Below are 15,360 nucleotides of genomic sequence, written 5' to 3' on the forward strand. Positions count from 1 at the left end.
ACTTGAGCCCAAGAACTTGAGGTTGCTATGAGCTATGATGCCGAGGCACTCTACCAAGAGCAACAAAGTGAGACTGTTTCAAAGTTTAAAAACAAGATGAAACTATGAGTTTGAAGCAGAGACTTTAGGGCTCCACATAAACTCATAGATCACATGTTCTACTCTACTATTAAGGGCTTCACCGGAAAGGTTTAAGAAGGTTTTACTGTTTTTGTCTTGTAAAAACTAAAATCTAAATGAGTAGTATCTCCTGTGCAATATGTTTGAGTTTGAGCCATTGGGCCACTGTCTGGATTATTCCTTTTTTTTTTTTTTTTTTTTTTTTTTTTTAGAGCCTCAAGTTGTTGCCCTGGGTAGAGTGCTGTAGCATCACAGCTCACAGCAACCTCAAATTCTTGGGCTTAAGCGATTCTCTTGCACCAGCCTCCCAAGTAGCTGGGACTACAGGCACCTGCCACAACACCCTGCTATTATGCCTGGCTGGCCCCGGCCAGGTTCAAACCCGTCAGCCTCTGTGTTTGTGGCTGGCACCATACCCACTGTGCTATAGGCACCAAGCCAAATCTTAAAAAAATTTTTTTTTTTTTTTGCAGTTTTTGGCCAGGGCTGGGTTTGAACCTACTACCTCCAGCATATGGGGCCGCTGCCCTATCCCTTTCAGCCATAGGCACCGCCCTAAAGAACCAACTCTTTTTTTTTTTTTTTTTTTTTCACTTTATAGCCCGTGGCCTCACACAGCTCACAGCAACCTCCAGCTCTTGGGCTTCAGCGATTCTCTTGCCTCAGCCTACCGAGTAGCTGGGACTACAGGCGCCCGCCACAACGCCCGGCTATTTTTTCAACTCTTTTTTTTTTTTTTTTTTGGCCAGGGCTGGGTTTGAACACAGCACCTCTGGCATATGGGGCCGGCGCCCTGCCTTTGAGCCACAGGTGCCACCCCAGATTTCTTTTATTTATTTATTTTTTTTTTTGAGACAGTCTCAAGCCTAGGTAGAATGCCATGGCATCATAGCTCACAACAACCTCAATCTCTTCTTGGGTATAAACTATTCTCTTGCCTCAGCCTCCCAAGTAGCTGGGAATACAGGCACCCACCACAATGCCCAGCTATTATTTTTTATTGTTATTGTTGTTTTTGCACTTGTCGTTGTTTTAGCTGGCCTGGGCCAGGTTCAAACCCACTAGCCTCAGTATATGTGGCCAGCATCCTACCCACTTGAGCTGTGGGCACCACCAAACTCTCAGACTTCTTAAAGCATTATCCATTTTCTCTTTCTTTTTTTTGCAGTTTTTGGCCAGGGCTGGGTTTGAACCTACCACCTCCAGCATATGAAGCTGGTGCCCTACTCCTTTGAGCCACAGGCACCGCCCACATTCTCTTCATTTTCATTCTTTTTGCCCTAGTAATCTCATCAGCTCATGTGATCACACTTAAATCCTAATGACTCCTAAATTTATGTTCCCACTCTGGGTCTTTCTTTTGAGTTAGATGGATGTAAACATCTATCCCTTGCCATCCCATTCCTACTTTATTATCTCTGGCATTTCAAATTTAACATGTCCATAATTAAATGTCTAATACTTCCCTGCTGTACCCAACCTCCAACACCTCAAAGCAAACATACACACCTATTGGTGTTTGTCTGTCTTCTACTATTCCTATGTTAGTAAATGGCCTGCCTGCCTGGATTTCCAAGCCGGAAATTTGGAGGTCATTCCTGACACCATCTTTTTTTCCCCCCTTTGAGACAGAGTCTTAACTCTGTCACCCAGGCTGGAGTGCTATGGTCTCAGAGTTTGAGCCCAGCCTAGGCAACATGGCAAGGGAACTACAGGTGCCCACCGCAATGCCTGGCTAATTTTTTTTTCCCATTTTTTTTAAATAGACACAAACTCCTTATCTCTCAGCCTCCCAGAGTGCTAGTATTAAAGGGATGAGCTACCATGCCCAGCCCCTGACACCCATCTTCTTCCCCACTGTACATTGTCACTAAATCCTATCAATTCAACTTCCTCTGTCTCTCATCAGTTCTTCCCCTCCCTTCTATGTCCATTGTCATCATCTGTGTCCATCTTTCTCCATATCCCCATGTCTCTTATTTCTCCTTTTAATTCATTTTCTATGTAGTAATTTTATTAAAAGCAGAAGAAATGTATTATTAACTCGTTGGAATGCTTGTTAGTGCTTTCTTATTAACAGGTTACACTGGGCTTTTTATTTTTGCTTTCAGGTGTTCATTTGCGAAAGCAGCATTCCTACATTGAACAAGGCAAGAAATGCCGTTACTGTGATGCTGTGTTTCATGAGCGCTATGCCCTCATCCAGCACCAGAAGTCACACAAGAACGAGAAGCGCTTTAAGTGTGACCAGTGTGATTATGCTTGTAGACAGGTATGAACCCTCAGCAAACCACTGATGCCTCACCAGGGCTTTTTTTTGTATATATCTTACTATGGTGGCTTTTTTTTTTTTTTTTTAAACAGAGTCTCACTTTGTCACCCTTGGTAGAGTGCCATGGCATTATAGCTCACAACAACCTCAAACTCTTGGGCTTAAGCCATTCTCTTGCCTCAGCCTCCCAAGTAGCTGGGACTATGGGCGCCCACCACAATGCCCGGCTATTTTTTTGTTGTTATTGTTGCAGTTGTCATTGTTGTTTAGCTGGCCCAGGTCAGGATCGAACCCGTCAGCCTTGGTGTGTGTGGTGGGCGCTATAACCACTGTGCTATGAGCACCGAGCCTATGGTGGCCATTTTAAAGGATAGTACTTTAAAGCTGTGGTCTGTAAAGAATGTTATCAGAATCAAAGGTCATGCTTTATTTAGTCACAGGTTACCTCCCCGTAAGGCAGACTTCTTTTTCAAAACTGTGTGAAAGGCCGGGCACAGTGGCTCATGTCTATAATCCTAGCACTCTGGGAGGCTGAGGTGGGTGGATTGCCTGAGCTCCCAGGTTTGAGACTAGCCTGAGCAAGAGTGGGACTTGGCTCTTTTAAAAAAAAAAAAAAAAATAGCTGGGCATTGTGGCAGGTGCCTCTAGTCCCAGATACTTGGGAGGCTGAGGCAAGGGAATCACTTGAGCCCAGGAGTTTGAGGTTGCTGTGAGCTATGATGCCACGGCACTCTGCCAAAGGTGACAAAGTGAGACTCTGTGTCAAAAACACTGCCAGGCATAGTCGCTCACTCCTGTAATCCTGGCACTCTGGGAGCCCAAAACCGGTGGATTGCCTGAGCTCACAGGTTCGAGACCAGCCTGACCAACAAGGAGAGAGACCCTGTCTCTAAAAATAGCTGTGGTGGGCGCCTATAGTCCCAGCTACCTGTGCTAGAATTTATGGAAACAATTTTGTGCCCCAATAAAGAATGATAGCTTGATCATCACAAGCAGTGTGGAGTCTAGTCCCTTAGATGAGAAAGGCCTGTTGGTCAGGTGGTTGCGTGCAGGAGATATCTGGGTAGCTGCCCAGCACAAGACTCTGACACCCTCCTGCCACCTCTGCTATTTTAGGAGCGGCACATGATCATGCACAAGCGCACCCACACTGGGGAGAAGCCCTACGCCTGCAGCCACTGCGACAAGACCTTCCGCCAAAAACAGCTCCTCGACATGCACTTCAAACGCTACCACGACCCCAACTTTGTCCCTGCAGCCTTTGTCTGTTCTAAGTGTGGGAAAACATTTACACGTCGGGTAAGGGTCAGAACTGCACTTCCCCTCTTATGGTCTTAATGTGGAATTTTTGATCTTTCACTGCAAAGTTGGGGTGGTATTTTTGCTGAGGATATAAACATAGAAATGCTCTACCCTTTGAAAAGGGCCATTCATCCCCTCATCTCAGGATTTTCTATCCATACATGAACTCTTCCACTGTTAGCAAATGAAGTATATTTGATTAGGATTGATTATATAAGGAAATTTCTTTAGGTAGATTGAAATCTGCATCCATCTCACCCCTGGCCAGCTTTACTATGTCCTGGGTAGAGGTGGGGCATGTTAGTCAGGTCTACCCAGGATGAGGAGCTCTGGCCTGTCCCTGTCTGTGGACTGCTGAGTCTCCTGTTGAGGACCCAGCCTTATCCATTTATCTTGGATGGAGAGAGCATGTTCAGGGCACACTTAGCAGATAATAGAACTTTCAGACTTAATATGGGGGCCCCAAATATTGATATTATTAAACTGAAGTGTTATCAAATTTGTGTTATCAAATATCAAATTACCAATTCTTCTTCTCCTTCCTTCTTTGAGAGGCTTGGCACCTCTAAGCATATTCCCCTGTTTAGATTTCATGACTTAGAAGAGAACTTCTGATCATATCTCAGCTTTTTTAATAGTGAGAAAGAGAATTTTGTTCCTTTTGTTAGAATACCATGGCAAGACATGCTGATAATTGTGCTGGTCCAGATGGTGTAGAAGGGGAAAATGGAGGAGAAACTAAGAAGAGTAAACGTGGAAGAAAAAGAAAGATGCGTTCTAAAAAAGAAGATTCTTCTGATAGTGGTAGGTAACTTGTTTCTGAATTTGGTTACACGTGATTTTGGAACCCAGTTTCCAGTATGTTTATATAGGGGTATGCTGGTATAGAAAGGCGGGCACATTACTCTTAACTTCGTTTAAACTTCTGATCTTCCTAATGTCTACTGACAACAGCAGTTAATTTTTTCCTGGGGCACATTTTCTTTTTTCTCATGGCATTCCAGTGCTTATTAATATCTTATATGCAGTGTTTAGTTACAGCCAAATCAAAGTTAATACCTTTATTCAGTTTATTCAAATTAGTGATATTCTAAGGCCAGCAGAGTTTCTTTTCTATGTTCTTAACTTTCATATTTAGGAAGCTGGTCTAGATTTGAGCAGTGAATCTAATGGACATGAAGAAGGTTGCTTAAGCATCTTGACTTGTGGTTTGACTGCCTGTGTCAGCCTAGCCTTGAGATGTGTTGATCAAATCAGTGAAGGTCAGCCTTTCTCTTCCTACCTTAATCTCTCCATTTTTAATTTAATATCTTGCCTATTTTGATTAGTGCTCTTTGAGATGTTCTGTGTCTTTTCTAAGTCATGAAACCTAAACAGGGGGATATGCTTAGAGGTGCCAAGCCTCTCAAAGAAGGAAGGAGAAGAAGAATTGGTAATTTGATATTTGATAACACAATGTTCAAAAGTGATAGATTCTATAATGTAGATACCTAGCCTACTGGCACCCCAGTGGGAAGGTACATCTCTGACTGAAGACTTAAAGTTTTGTGTTGGAAAAAATTGTAGAGAGTTTTGTTTCAAGGGATGTACCGTCAGACTGGAGAGATCAGAGTTGGTGCCCAAGGAGTCCTCCTTTTGTCTTTTGTGTTGTCAGTAGGGAGGAAATGAAATTTTTCATTTTATTTTATTACCATTTAATTTCTTGAGACAAGATCTTGTCCTGTGGCCTGAGCTAGGGTGGAATCATCCCATAGCTCACCTCAAATTTGCAGGCTCAGGTGATCTTCTTGTCTCAGCCTCCCATGTAGCTGGGACTATGGGCATCCACCCCATTCTTGGTTGATTATTCTGTTTTTTTGTAGAGATAGGGATCTCCTTGTTCAAGCTGGTCTTGAACTTCTGGCCTCAAGCAGTGCTCGTCCCTCAGCCTCCCAAAGTGCCAGGATTACAGGAGTGAACCACTGCACCTAGCCACAATTTTTGTAAAATGAACATATTAGAGAATTTTAGTAATTTTATTGGTTTTATTATAAAACTTATTGTAAAATCACTAAGTTTTTTATATTTAGATGTGTAACAAACAACACTCCCTCCTTTTAACTTTTATTTTATTTTATTTTTTGAGACAGTCTTACTTTATTGCCCTCAGTAGAGTGCAGTGGCATCATAGCTCATAGCAACCTCAAACTCTTTGGCCCAAGTGATTCTCTTGCCTCAGCCTCCCAAGTAGCTGGGACTATAGGCGCCCAGCTATTTTTAGAGACGGGGGTCTCACTCTGGCTCAGGCTTGTCTCCAGCCTGTGAGCTCAGGCAGTCTACCCACTTCAGCCTCTCAGAGGGCTAGGATTACAGGTGTGAGCCACCACACCCAGCTAAAATTGTGTTTATTTTAACAAGACCTTCAGTTTTCTCTTCAGAACTGTTTCTGGGAAAATATTTATTAATCCAATAAACAATTCTTTTGTTGTCATTTTTAATGGAGTATCTATTTTTAGCAGTATCTTTGGGGGTTTTTTTGGTTATTGTTTGTTTGCGATAGAGTCTCACTTTCTTGCCCCCAGTAGAGTGCTGTGGCATTATAGCTCACAGCAACCTCAAACTCTAAGGCTCAAAGGATTCTCTTGCCTCAGCCTCCAGAGTATCTGGGACTCCTGGCTGGGTTTTTGTTTGTTTGTTTGTTTTAGAGATGGGATCTCACTCTTGCTCAGACTGGTCTCAAACTCATGAGCTCAAGTGATCCACCTGTCTGCCTCCCAAAATGCTGGGATTACAGGCACAAGCCACTTAGACCAGCAATAGCAATATAGTAAGAGGGTAATGCATGTTTTGTTTCCATACTTTGTTTTTGTACAGATTGAGTCTAACTTGTAAGTGTGCCTTTCACCCAGATAATGTGCGTTGTACCCAATAGGTATAAATTAACTCATCTACTCCTCCTCCTCCTCTGTGGTCACTGAGGGGTTTTTTTATTTGTTTTTGACACAGACCCTCAAGCTGTCACTCTGGGTAGAGTACCTTGGCGTCACAGCTCACAGCAACCTCTAACTCCTCAGCTTAAGCGATTCTCTTGCCTCAGCCTCCCAAGTAGCTGGGACTGCAGGCGCCAAGCTAAGTGGTCACTGAGTTTTAAGTGTATTCCTCCTCCAAGATGTCAATTTGCTTACTTCCTATAGAAGTACGCCTCTCTCTCTCTCTCTTTTTTTTTATTTGAGACAGAGCCTCAAGCTATAGCCCTGGGTAGAGTGCTGTGGCATCAGAGCTAACAGCAACCTCCTACTCCTGGGCTCAAGCAATTCTCCTGCCTCAGCCTCCCGAATAGCTGGGACTACAGGTGCCTGCCACAACGCCCAGCTATTTTTTGGTTGCAGCTGTCATTGTTGTTTGGCGGACCCAGGCTGTATTCAAGCCTTCCTGCTCAGGTGTATGTGGCTGGTGCCTTAGCCGCTTGAGCCACAGGAGCTGAGCCAGAAGTACGCCTCTCTTTACTGAGTATCTTTGTAGATCCTGTTGTTTGGCTAAGAAATATTGCAGTAAACTTTCAAGAGGCACCAGGAATGTCAGAAGACCCCAGATATTTCCAGTGATTGCAGTTAACCTTGAGTTTGTGGATCCTGTAGTTGCTGTTAGTCGCAGAGACTCCTCTGTCGTGTACCCTTCTTTCTTTTTTGAGACAGAGTCTCACTACAGTGCCCTCAGTAGCGGTAGAGTGCTGTGGGGTCACAACTCACAGCAACTTCAAACTCTTGGGCTTAAGCGATTCTCTTGCCTCAGCCCACCACAATATCCGGCTATTTTTTGGTTGCAGTTGTCATTGTTGTTTAGCAGGCCTGGGCTGGGTTTGAACCCACCAGCCTGGGTATATGTGGCTGAGCTACGGGCACCACCCATGTGACCTTCTTTCTCATGGACTGCCTTGCTCACATCTGTGGCTCCTCTCTAAGAAAACCAGCTTCACTCTCTAATTGTACATTGCCAGAAGGTTCTTTAGGCTAAAGAGATTATTGATGGTTTCAGATAGATTTCTATAATTCTTTTTGTGTGCTGCTAGTTAGTAGAGCATGGAGATTGGTTTGGGGCCTTATACCTAGTGTCTCTACATCCCCCCTCCCAGAAAATGAAAATCATGGCCAGGTTAGGTGGCTCATGCCTTTAATCCTAGCACTTGAGGCCTTGATCTCAGGAGTTGGAGACCAGCCTGAGCAAGAGCAAAACCCTACCTTTAATAAAAAAAAAAAAAAAAAAGGGCGGCGCCTGTGGCTCAGTCAGGCGCCGGCCCCATATACTGAGGGTGGCGGGTTCAAACCCGGCCCCAGCCAAACTGCAACCAAAAAATAGCCGGGCGTTGTGGCGGGCGCCTGTAGTCCCAGCTACTCAGGAGGCTGAGGCAAGAGAATCGCTTAAGCCCAGGAGTTGGAGGTTGCTGTGAGCTGTGTGATGCCACGGCACTCTACCAAGGGCCATAAAGTGAGACTCTGTCTCTACAAAAAAAAAGAAATAGAGGAGTGGTGCCTGTGGCTCAAGGAGTAGGGCGCTGGTCCCATATACCCGGAGGTGGCAGGTTCAAACCTAGCCCTGGCCAAAAACTGCAGAAGGAGCACTAGAGCCCTGGAGTTTGAGGTTGCAGGGAGCTAGGCTGATGGACATGGCACTGTAGTCTGGGGCAACAGAGTGAGACTCTTACCTCAAAGAAAGAAAACAAAAGTCACTTTTGGGTACATCTCATTGATGTGTTACAAAGGTCATGCAGTTGTAATTGTCCTGTCCCAGAAATTCTGCCTACTGGTCATCTACAGAGATTGACCATCTACTGCTATTTTTAAGACTTTTGGCTAAAGTATTTCCAAGGCTTTGACCCTATTAACCTTTGTGTGCTTCCCCCTTCAATTCTGACTGAATTTATTTAGTTTTCTAGGCATTGTGCCAATTCAGGCTAGGGGGCTTGAATAAGTTCAACAGGGAACCATCACATTCTTGACACACTGCCATCCACCATTTCCCCCTGTGTTTTCACTTAGGAGAAATAAGGCATTTTGTCCTAGAGATCAGCATTTACCCACAGATCTCTAAATTTAAACATTTTGTTCCAGAGAAAGAAAATGTACGTTAATAACCAATGTTTTTAGAGGAAGAGAAGCCATGTATATTTTGTGTCACAGTAATGAGAGAGGAATAACACAAGCACTGTTTAGATCAGAGACTTAGAGCTGTCTTGTCTGACTCCTCATCAGTATTCATTCTATAGTAGTTCTTTCACTTTTTTTTTTTTTTTGAGACAGCATCTTGCTCTGTTGCCTCGGCTAGAGTATAGTGGTGTCATCACGGCTCACAGCAACCTCAAATCCTGGGCTTAAATTAAGCAGTCCTCCTGCCTCAGCCTCCCCAATAGCTGGGACTCCAGGCACCCAGCTACCATGCTCAGCAAGACAGAAATTCTTGATGCCGTGGCACTCTAGCCTAGGGCAACAGAGTGAAACTCTTGTCTCAAAGAAAATGAAAGTCATTCTGGGATCCTATTGACAAGGATAATTGGCAAAGAGTTCTTTTGAGACTATTGTTAATAATTTCTTCTTAAGGCAAGTTTATAGGTTAATTCCCAACTATACCAGACCCAGTGGGTCATTCATAACCCCCTTAGCTTTCTCCCTAATGCCATAACTATTCATCCTTTGTAAAATAAGTGGTATATAAAAGTGAAGGAACTATGAGAGGCTGAGGCAGGAAGACCACATGACAAGTTTGAAACCAACCTGTACAATATAGTGAGCCCTCCATCTCTATAAATTAATTTCTTTCTTGGACAAATTCATACCCACCCCTTCTGCTCACTTAGATGAAATGAGCAGGACCACATTTCCAAAGCTCTATCTCAGGCTTTGTATCCTCCTTTATCCTGGTATAGTAGGTAGAGAGAACATTGGTTTTATTTTCAACTTAAATACTGTTTTTTGGTTTTGTTATATAACTGATACAATATGGAATTGTCTCTAAGAGTTTGAAACCCATTATTCTGAGGTTTAAAGCTAAAAGCAGAATTGTAGCGGGTACCTGTAGTTCCAGCTACTTGGGAGGCTGAGGCAAGAGAATCGCTTAAGCTCAAGAGTTTGAGGCTGCTTGAGCAGTGACGTCACAGCACTCTACTGAGGGTGACATAGTGAGACTGTCTCCCAAAAAAAAAAAGCTTAAAAGCAGAAAATAATATCCAATCCATGTAAAAACTTGAATTCTGCCACAATATCAGTTTACCATTACTGCTGATAGCAAAAATTCCAGCAAAAGCATTTTTAAATGGGCCTTTTTTACTAGAAAAAATAAATATATATCACAACTTCACAGAATATGTAATTATTTGTGTTTTCTTTCTTTTTTTTTTTTCCCTCTACTCTTCTCCTTGCCCCACCACCTGTGCTTTCTGATTTCATGAGAAGAAAATGCTGAGCCAGATCTGGATGACAATGAAGATGAGGAGGAGCCTGCCGTGGAAATTGAACCCGAGCCAGAGCCCCAGCCTGTGACCCCAGCCCCACCCCCTGCCAAAAAGCGGAGAGGACGACCCCCTGGCAGAACCAACCAGTCCAAACAGAACCAGCGTAAGTTGCTGTCTCCACTCTGGAGGCTGACATCCTCTCCCAACATGTGGGGGAACCAGACGGGCCCTTATTCTTTGGGAAGATGGGAACTAAGCCATGAGAACAAGTTAAGGTTTCATGAGGAACAAACTCAGGAAGTGATTTTTTAGGAGTTTTTACTAAGGAACATCTGAGAAAGTCTTTAGAGGCCTGTTACATTTCAAGGAGAACAAGTCCAGAGTAGAAGGATTCTTATGTTCCACAAGATGGGTACTGTTAACGTGGGTGGGTTTTGCAAAACAACCAAAGTCACAGTCAGTTGGCAGATTTGATAATGGTAATGAATGGAGAAGAGCCAAATTTTAAAGGACTGGGAATAAAGCAATTTCTGTGCTGAGATTTCCCTTCCTAAGAAATTCAGGCCTGTGAATTCAAGGACTAGCCTCCTGGTTTATGAGAGGATACAGCAGAGGTTTTCACCCTCCACCTCACACCACAAGTGGCAGACTCAGGGAGATGCAGGTCTCTGTGCTCCTTCTCATGTGTCTCTCTTTTTTTTTTTTTTTTGTTTTTGTTTTTGTTTTTGTTTTTGGCCGTGGCTGGGTTTGAACCTGCCACCTCCGGCATATGGAACCGGCGCCCTACTCCTTGAGCCACAGGCGCCGCCCTCATGTGTCTCTCTTAATCTCCTGAGAGCCGACTATTGTGTTGTGTTTTTTTTCTTTTCTTTTTTTTTTTTATCTGTGTTAACTTGAATTTTCTTTCTTTTTTTTTTTTTTTTATTGCTGGGGATTCATTGAGAGTACATGTTTTTTTCCTTAAACGATGCAGGCTTAATCTGTGTTTTACATGTTCTCCTTGAGCCCCATGTCTGTCACAGAAAAAGAGGTTAACTGTAGATCCTGAAATCAGCCCTTTTATTCACTTTCATGCACTAGAGTGATCAAACTGCTAGGAGGGCCCTGTATGTGGAGATCTGCAGGATCAAAAATGTTACCTTGAGGCCAGGCCCGGTGGCTCATGCCTGTAATCATAGCACTCTGGGAGGCTGAGGCAGGTGGATTGCCTGAGCTCACGGATTCGAGACCAGACTGAGCAAGAGTGAGACCCCCGTCTTTAAAAAATAGCCAAGTGTTATGGCGGGCACCTGTAGTCCCAACTCCTCGGGAGGCTATAGGCCAGAGAATCACTTGAGCCCAAGAGTTTGAGGGTTCTGTGAGCTATGACGCCAAAGTACTCTAACGAGGGGGACTAAGCAAAACTCTGTCTCAAAAAAAATTGCCTTGCTGTTAGATGGGTCATCTGAGTCATATACTCTGAAGTACTTTAGACATATGCTGTCTGTACTTTTTGCCTGCCTCTCACACAGTTAAAGCCTAAATTTATGACATAAAGAAAAACTATAATTATGTACACTTAGAATTTTCTGGCTCGGCGCCTGTGGCTCAAGCAGCTAAGGCGCCAGCCACATACACCTAGGCTGGTGTGTTCGAATCCAGCCCGGGCCGGCCAAACAACAATAACAGCTGCAACCAAAAAGAAAAATAGCCGGGCGTTGTGGCGGGCACCTATAGTCCCAGCTACTTAGGAGACAGAGGCAGGAGACTTGCTTGAGCCCAGGAGTTGGAAGTTGCTGTGAGCTATGATGTCACAGCACTCTACCCGAGGCAACAGCTTGAGGCTCTGTCTCAAAAAAAAAAAAAAAGAATTTTCTACATCAGTCCTTTGGATCCTTTAAATGTGATTTTTGGTGTAATAACTGAATAAAATTATATTAAAAAGAAAGAAAAACTAATGTTTTTAATGTGTAATTTGGGACCCATCTTAAGGTGACTGTCAGCATTTTGTTCTTTGCTAGTTTCTAGAGTAGAGTATTGGAGCTTTATTTTATGTGGCACATGTTAGATTTTTAAGTCTTTTTTGTTGTTCGGTTTCTCTGTATCACTACTGAGGCCTTCCTATATGCTGACATTCCACTTACTGTCAAGTCTGAAAGAACCCTTGTAATCTTTGGGGGCTTTAATGTACATTTGTTTTGTTCATGCTCTTCTTTGCCAGCAACAGCCATCATTCAGGTTGAAGACCAGAATACAGGTGCAATTGAGAACATTATAGTTGAAGTCAAAAAAGAGCCAGATGCTGAGCCGGCAGAGGGAGAGGAAGAGGAAGCCCAGCCAGCCACCACAGACGCCCCCAACGGAGACCTCACGCCCGAGATGATTCTCAGCATGATGGACCGGTGATGGTGGGGCCTAGCGAAGTTGCCAGGACTGCTCTGGGCTGTGTTTCAACGGCCCACATCTTAATTTTTCTCCCTTCTTTCTTCTTTTGGCTTTGGGAAAGGCATCGTTTTACAACCATTTTACCAAACGTACTGAAAACGAAAACTTCAAGGATGATGTTAGAAAAAAATGTGATTTAACTAGAACTTGCTGTCTGATATTAGCAAATCATGGAATGTTCTGAGTCCCTGAGGGTTCACTTTGAAGTGCTGAGGACAGTGGTGATGCCTCGCTAGTTTTCCTAGATGGAGACAAACACTGACCCCTCTCTCTCAATATGGTAAACCACTCCAGGATGGCCACCAGGTTTCCCAGAGTTCTATGGTCTTCTTCCCAAGAGAGTTTTTAATTGTAAATGCATAACTTGGGAAGGACTTAGACTTTTAAACTGTTTTTTGCTTTTGCTTTTCCCTGACTCCCTTTGCTTGGAGTCAGCTGCACACAGTAGTATGGCATGCTACGATCGGTTCCTGTCCTGAAAGCTTTGCCTCTTTCTTGGCAGAGTTTCTGGTATGGTCAAGCTTGTAAATAACTTTTTTTACATTTTAATCTTTTCCATTAATTAAGAGGTTGAAAGAAGTGCAGTGTAAGAAAACCCAGCATTTTAATTACTTGCAAATTAAGTTACCACAGACTAGTGTGTGAATGTTGACGAGGAATTGGATCACAATCATGTAGCAGAACGGTACCCAGACTGCTGCCTGCTAGTGACGGACACCCACATGGAAGATGGTGATTTCCAGCCCATGGAGCCAGCATTTGAACCTTGTACAACTAATTTTAGTTATGATTTCCCATCAACATTTTCTTTGCTGTTTGTAGCTGAATGTTGTGTTTTATAAATCTTCTGTTAAAGCAGAAGGGTGATTATGAGTGAGTCACAGCAGCCCTTATAAGCTGGGCCAGAAAATTTCACTAGGTCAGTAATTTAAACTTTGGATCTTTAAAAAAATAATAATGTGAAGCAAAACCAACTAAAGTGATTCTTGCACATGAACTATCACATGTTTAAAATGTGTTTTTTAGAGAGCCTCAGTCTTACTGATTTCAAAACACTTTTTTCTTCTGTGTATTGCTTTTAAGAGAGCCATCAGTTAAGCTATCAGACTCTAGGTTGATGCATTTTGTACTTAGCTGTACTGTGTGATATTTTTCATTATTTTAGGACGCCAACATGAGACATGTAATAAAATATGTAATGGGGTTGAAAGCTGGGGAGGAGGATCTACTGCTGTACAGCTAATAAATCATAACGGATTAACAAGTGCTCCAAAGACTCCCATCTTGCATGATTCCTGACTTCTACAGACTTAGGGGTTGGGTGTGGGTAGACTCTGTACATGGTTCCTGGCTGTGCAGGCCTCTGCCTTTCAGAGGCAACCTCTCTTCCCTGGATGGCACATCTTAGCAAACCAGGAATAGATGATCTTGGCAAGTGACAGATAGTGAGTGCATCCTGCTTTGACTTTTAACTCCTCCACAAGTGTGTGTTGAGTAGAGAGGTGAGTAGATGGACAGCTGCCACTTCTGATTTATGTGAGGAATGGGTGCCCTGTATGCAGAGTAGTGCCCATGGACCTCCTCCATAGAGTAAAGGGCTGGTGGGAAGCTCTGTCCTCAAGATGTCAGCTCAGCTCAAGAAGGGCTGTGATCAGTACCTGATGCTCTCCAAATACAGGGGAACTGCCTGCCCTAGAGAAGTTCATTTGACAGGGGAGGCATCGGAACAATAACCAGGCCATGAGGAGAGCCTTAGATAATGTACCTGCTTATGAGCACCACAGGAAGGCAGATGGATTAGTGAACAGTCATTTACTACTCTTGGCCATATTTGGGCAGATTGCTTTGGCAAACCCATTTTAGGTGAAAGCTTAAGCCATTAATTGTAGGGTGTGTGTTTGTTTTTGAGACAAGGTCTCTGTCACCCAGGCTAGAGTGCATAGGTGTCACCATTGCTCACTGCAGCCTCAAACTCCTGGGCTGGGCTCAAATGATCCTCCTGCCACAGCCTCCCTTACAGGTGTGTGCCACCACACCTCACTAAGTTTGTTTGTTGTTGTTGTTGTTGTTTTTAAAGAAATGGGGTCTTGGGTTCAGTGCCCGTAGCACAACAATGACAACTGCAACAAAAAATAGCCAGGCATTGTGGCGGGTGCCTGTAGTCCCAGCTACTTGGGAGGGTGATACAAGAGAATCGCTTGAGCCCAAGAGTTTGAGTTTGCTGTCAGCTGTAATGCCACAGCACTCTACCAAGGGTGACATAGTAAGATTCTCAAAAAAAGGGGTGGGGGGAGGGGCCTAGGCTCAGCCCCTGTAGCTCAGCAGTCAGGGCACCAGCCACATACATACATCAGGGTTGTTGGGTTCAAACCCAGCCTAGGCCTAGTAAACAATAATGACAACTACAACAAAAAAATAGCCAGGCATTGTGGCAGGTGCCTGTAGTCCCAGTTACTTACTGAGGCAAGAGAATTGCTTACACCCAAGAGTTTGAGGTTGCTATGAGCTGTGACGCCATGGCACTCTACCAAGGGTGGTAGCGAGACCCTGTCTCAAAAAAAAAAAAAAAGAAATGGGGTCTAGGTGGGGCACGGTGGCTCATGCCTGTAATCCTAGCACTGTGGAAGGCCAAGGCAGGTGGGTTGCCATTGAGCTCACGAGTTCGAGGCCAGCCTGAGCCAGAGCCAAGACCCTGTCTCTACCAAAAAATAAAAAAACTGACGTAAGAAGATTCCTTGAGCCTGAGTTTGGAGGTTGCTGTGAGCTATGACGCTACAGCACTCAACTAAGGACTACAGCTTGAGACTCTTGTCTCAAA

At 43.9% G+C, this 15,360-nt stretch overlaps 1 protein-coding gene across 4 annotated transcripts in view; it reads left to right on the forward strand.

Annotated features, from left to right (window-relative positions):
* CTCF (CCCTC-binding factor) overlaps positions 1 to 13,811 on the forward strand; it is a 68,189-nt gene extending 54,378 nt beyond the window's left edge. For 2 of the 4 annotated variants that reach the window (XM_053604043.1, XM_053604035.1), the window contains exons 8-12: positions 2,232 to 2,392; positions 3,509 to 3,691; positions 4,363 to 4,498; positions 10,120 to 10,281; positions 12,319 to 13,811. In XM_053604043.1, coding sequence (XP_053460018.1) covers positions 2,232 to 2,392; positions 3,509 to 3,691; positions 4,363 to 4,498; positions 10,120 to 10,281; positions 12,319 to 12,503 — 827 coding nt within the window. In that variant the 3' untranslated portion in view covers positions 12,504 to 13,811. Of the gene's footprint in view, positions 1 to 2,231; positions 2,393 to 3,508; positions 3,692 to 4,362; positions 4,499 to 6,679; positions 7,936 to 10,119; positions 10,282 to 12,318 lie in introns of those variants that run through there. The other 2 variants (XM_053604052.1, XM_053604059.1) reach the window with 2 other exon arrangements.
* Positions 13,812 to 15,360: the final 1,549 nt, after the last annotated feature.

The sequence above is a fragment of the Nycticebus coucang genome, chromosome 2 (genome assembly GCF_027406575.1).
Source record: "Nycticebus coucang isolate mNycCou1 chromosome 2, mNycCou1.pri, whole genome shotgun sequence".
NCBI classification, from domain to species: Eukaryota; Metazoa; Chordata; class Mammalia; order Primates; family Lorisidae; genus Nycticebus; species Nycticebus coucang.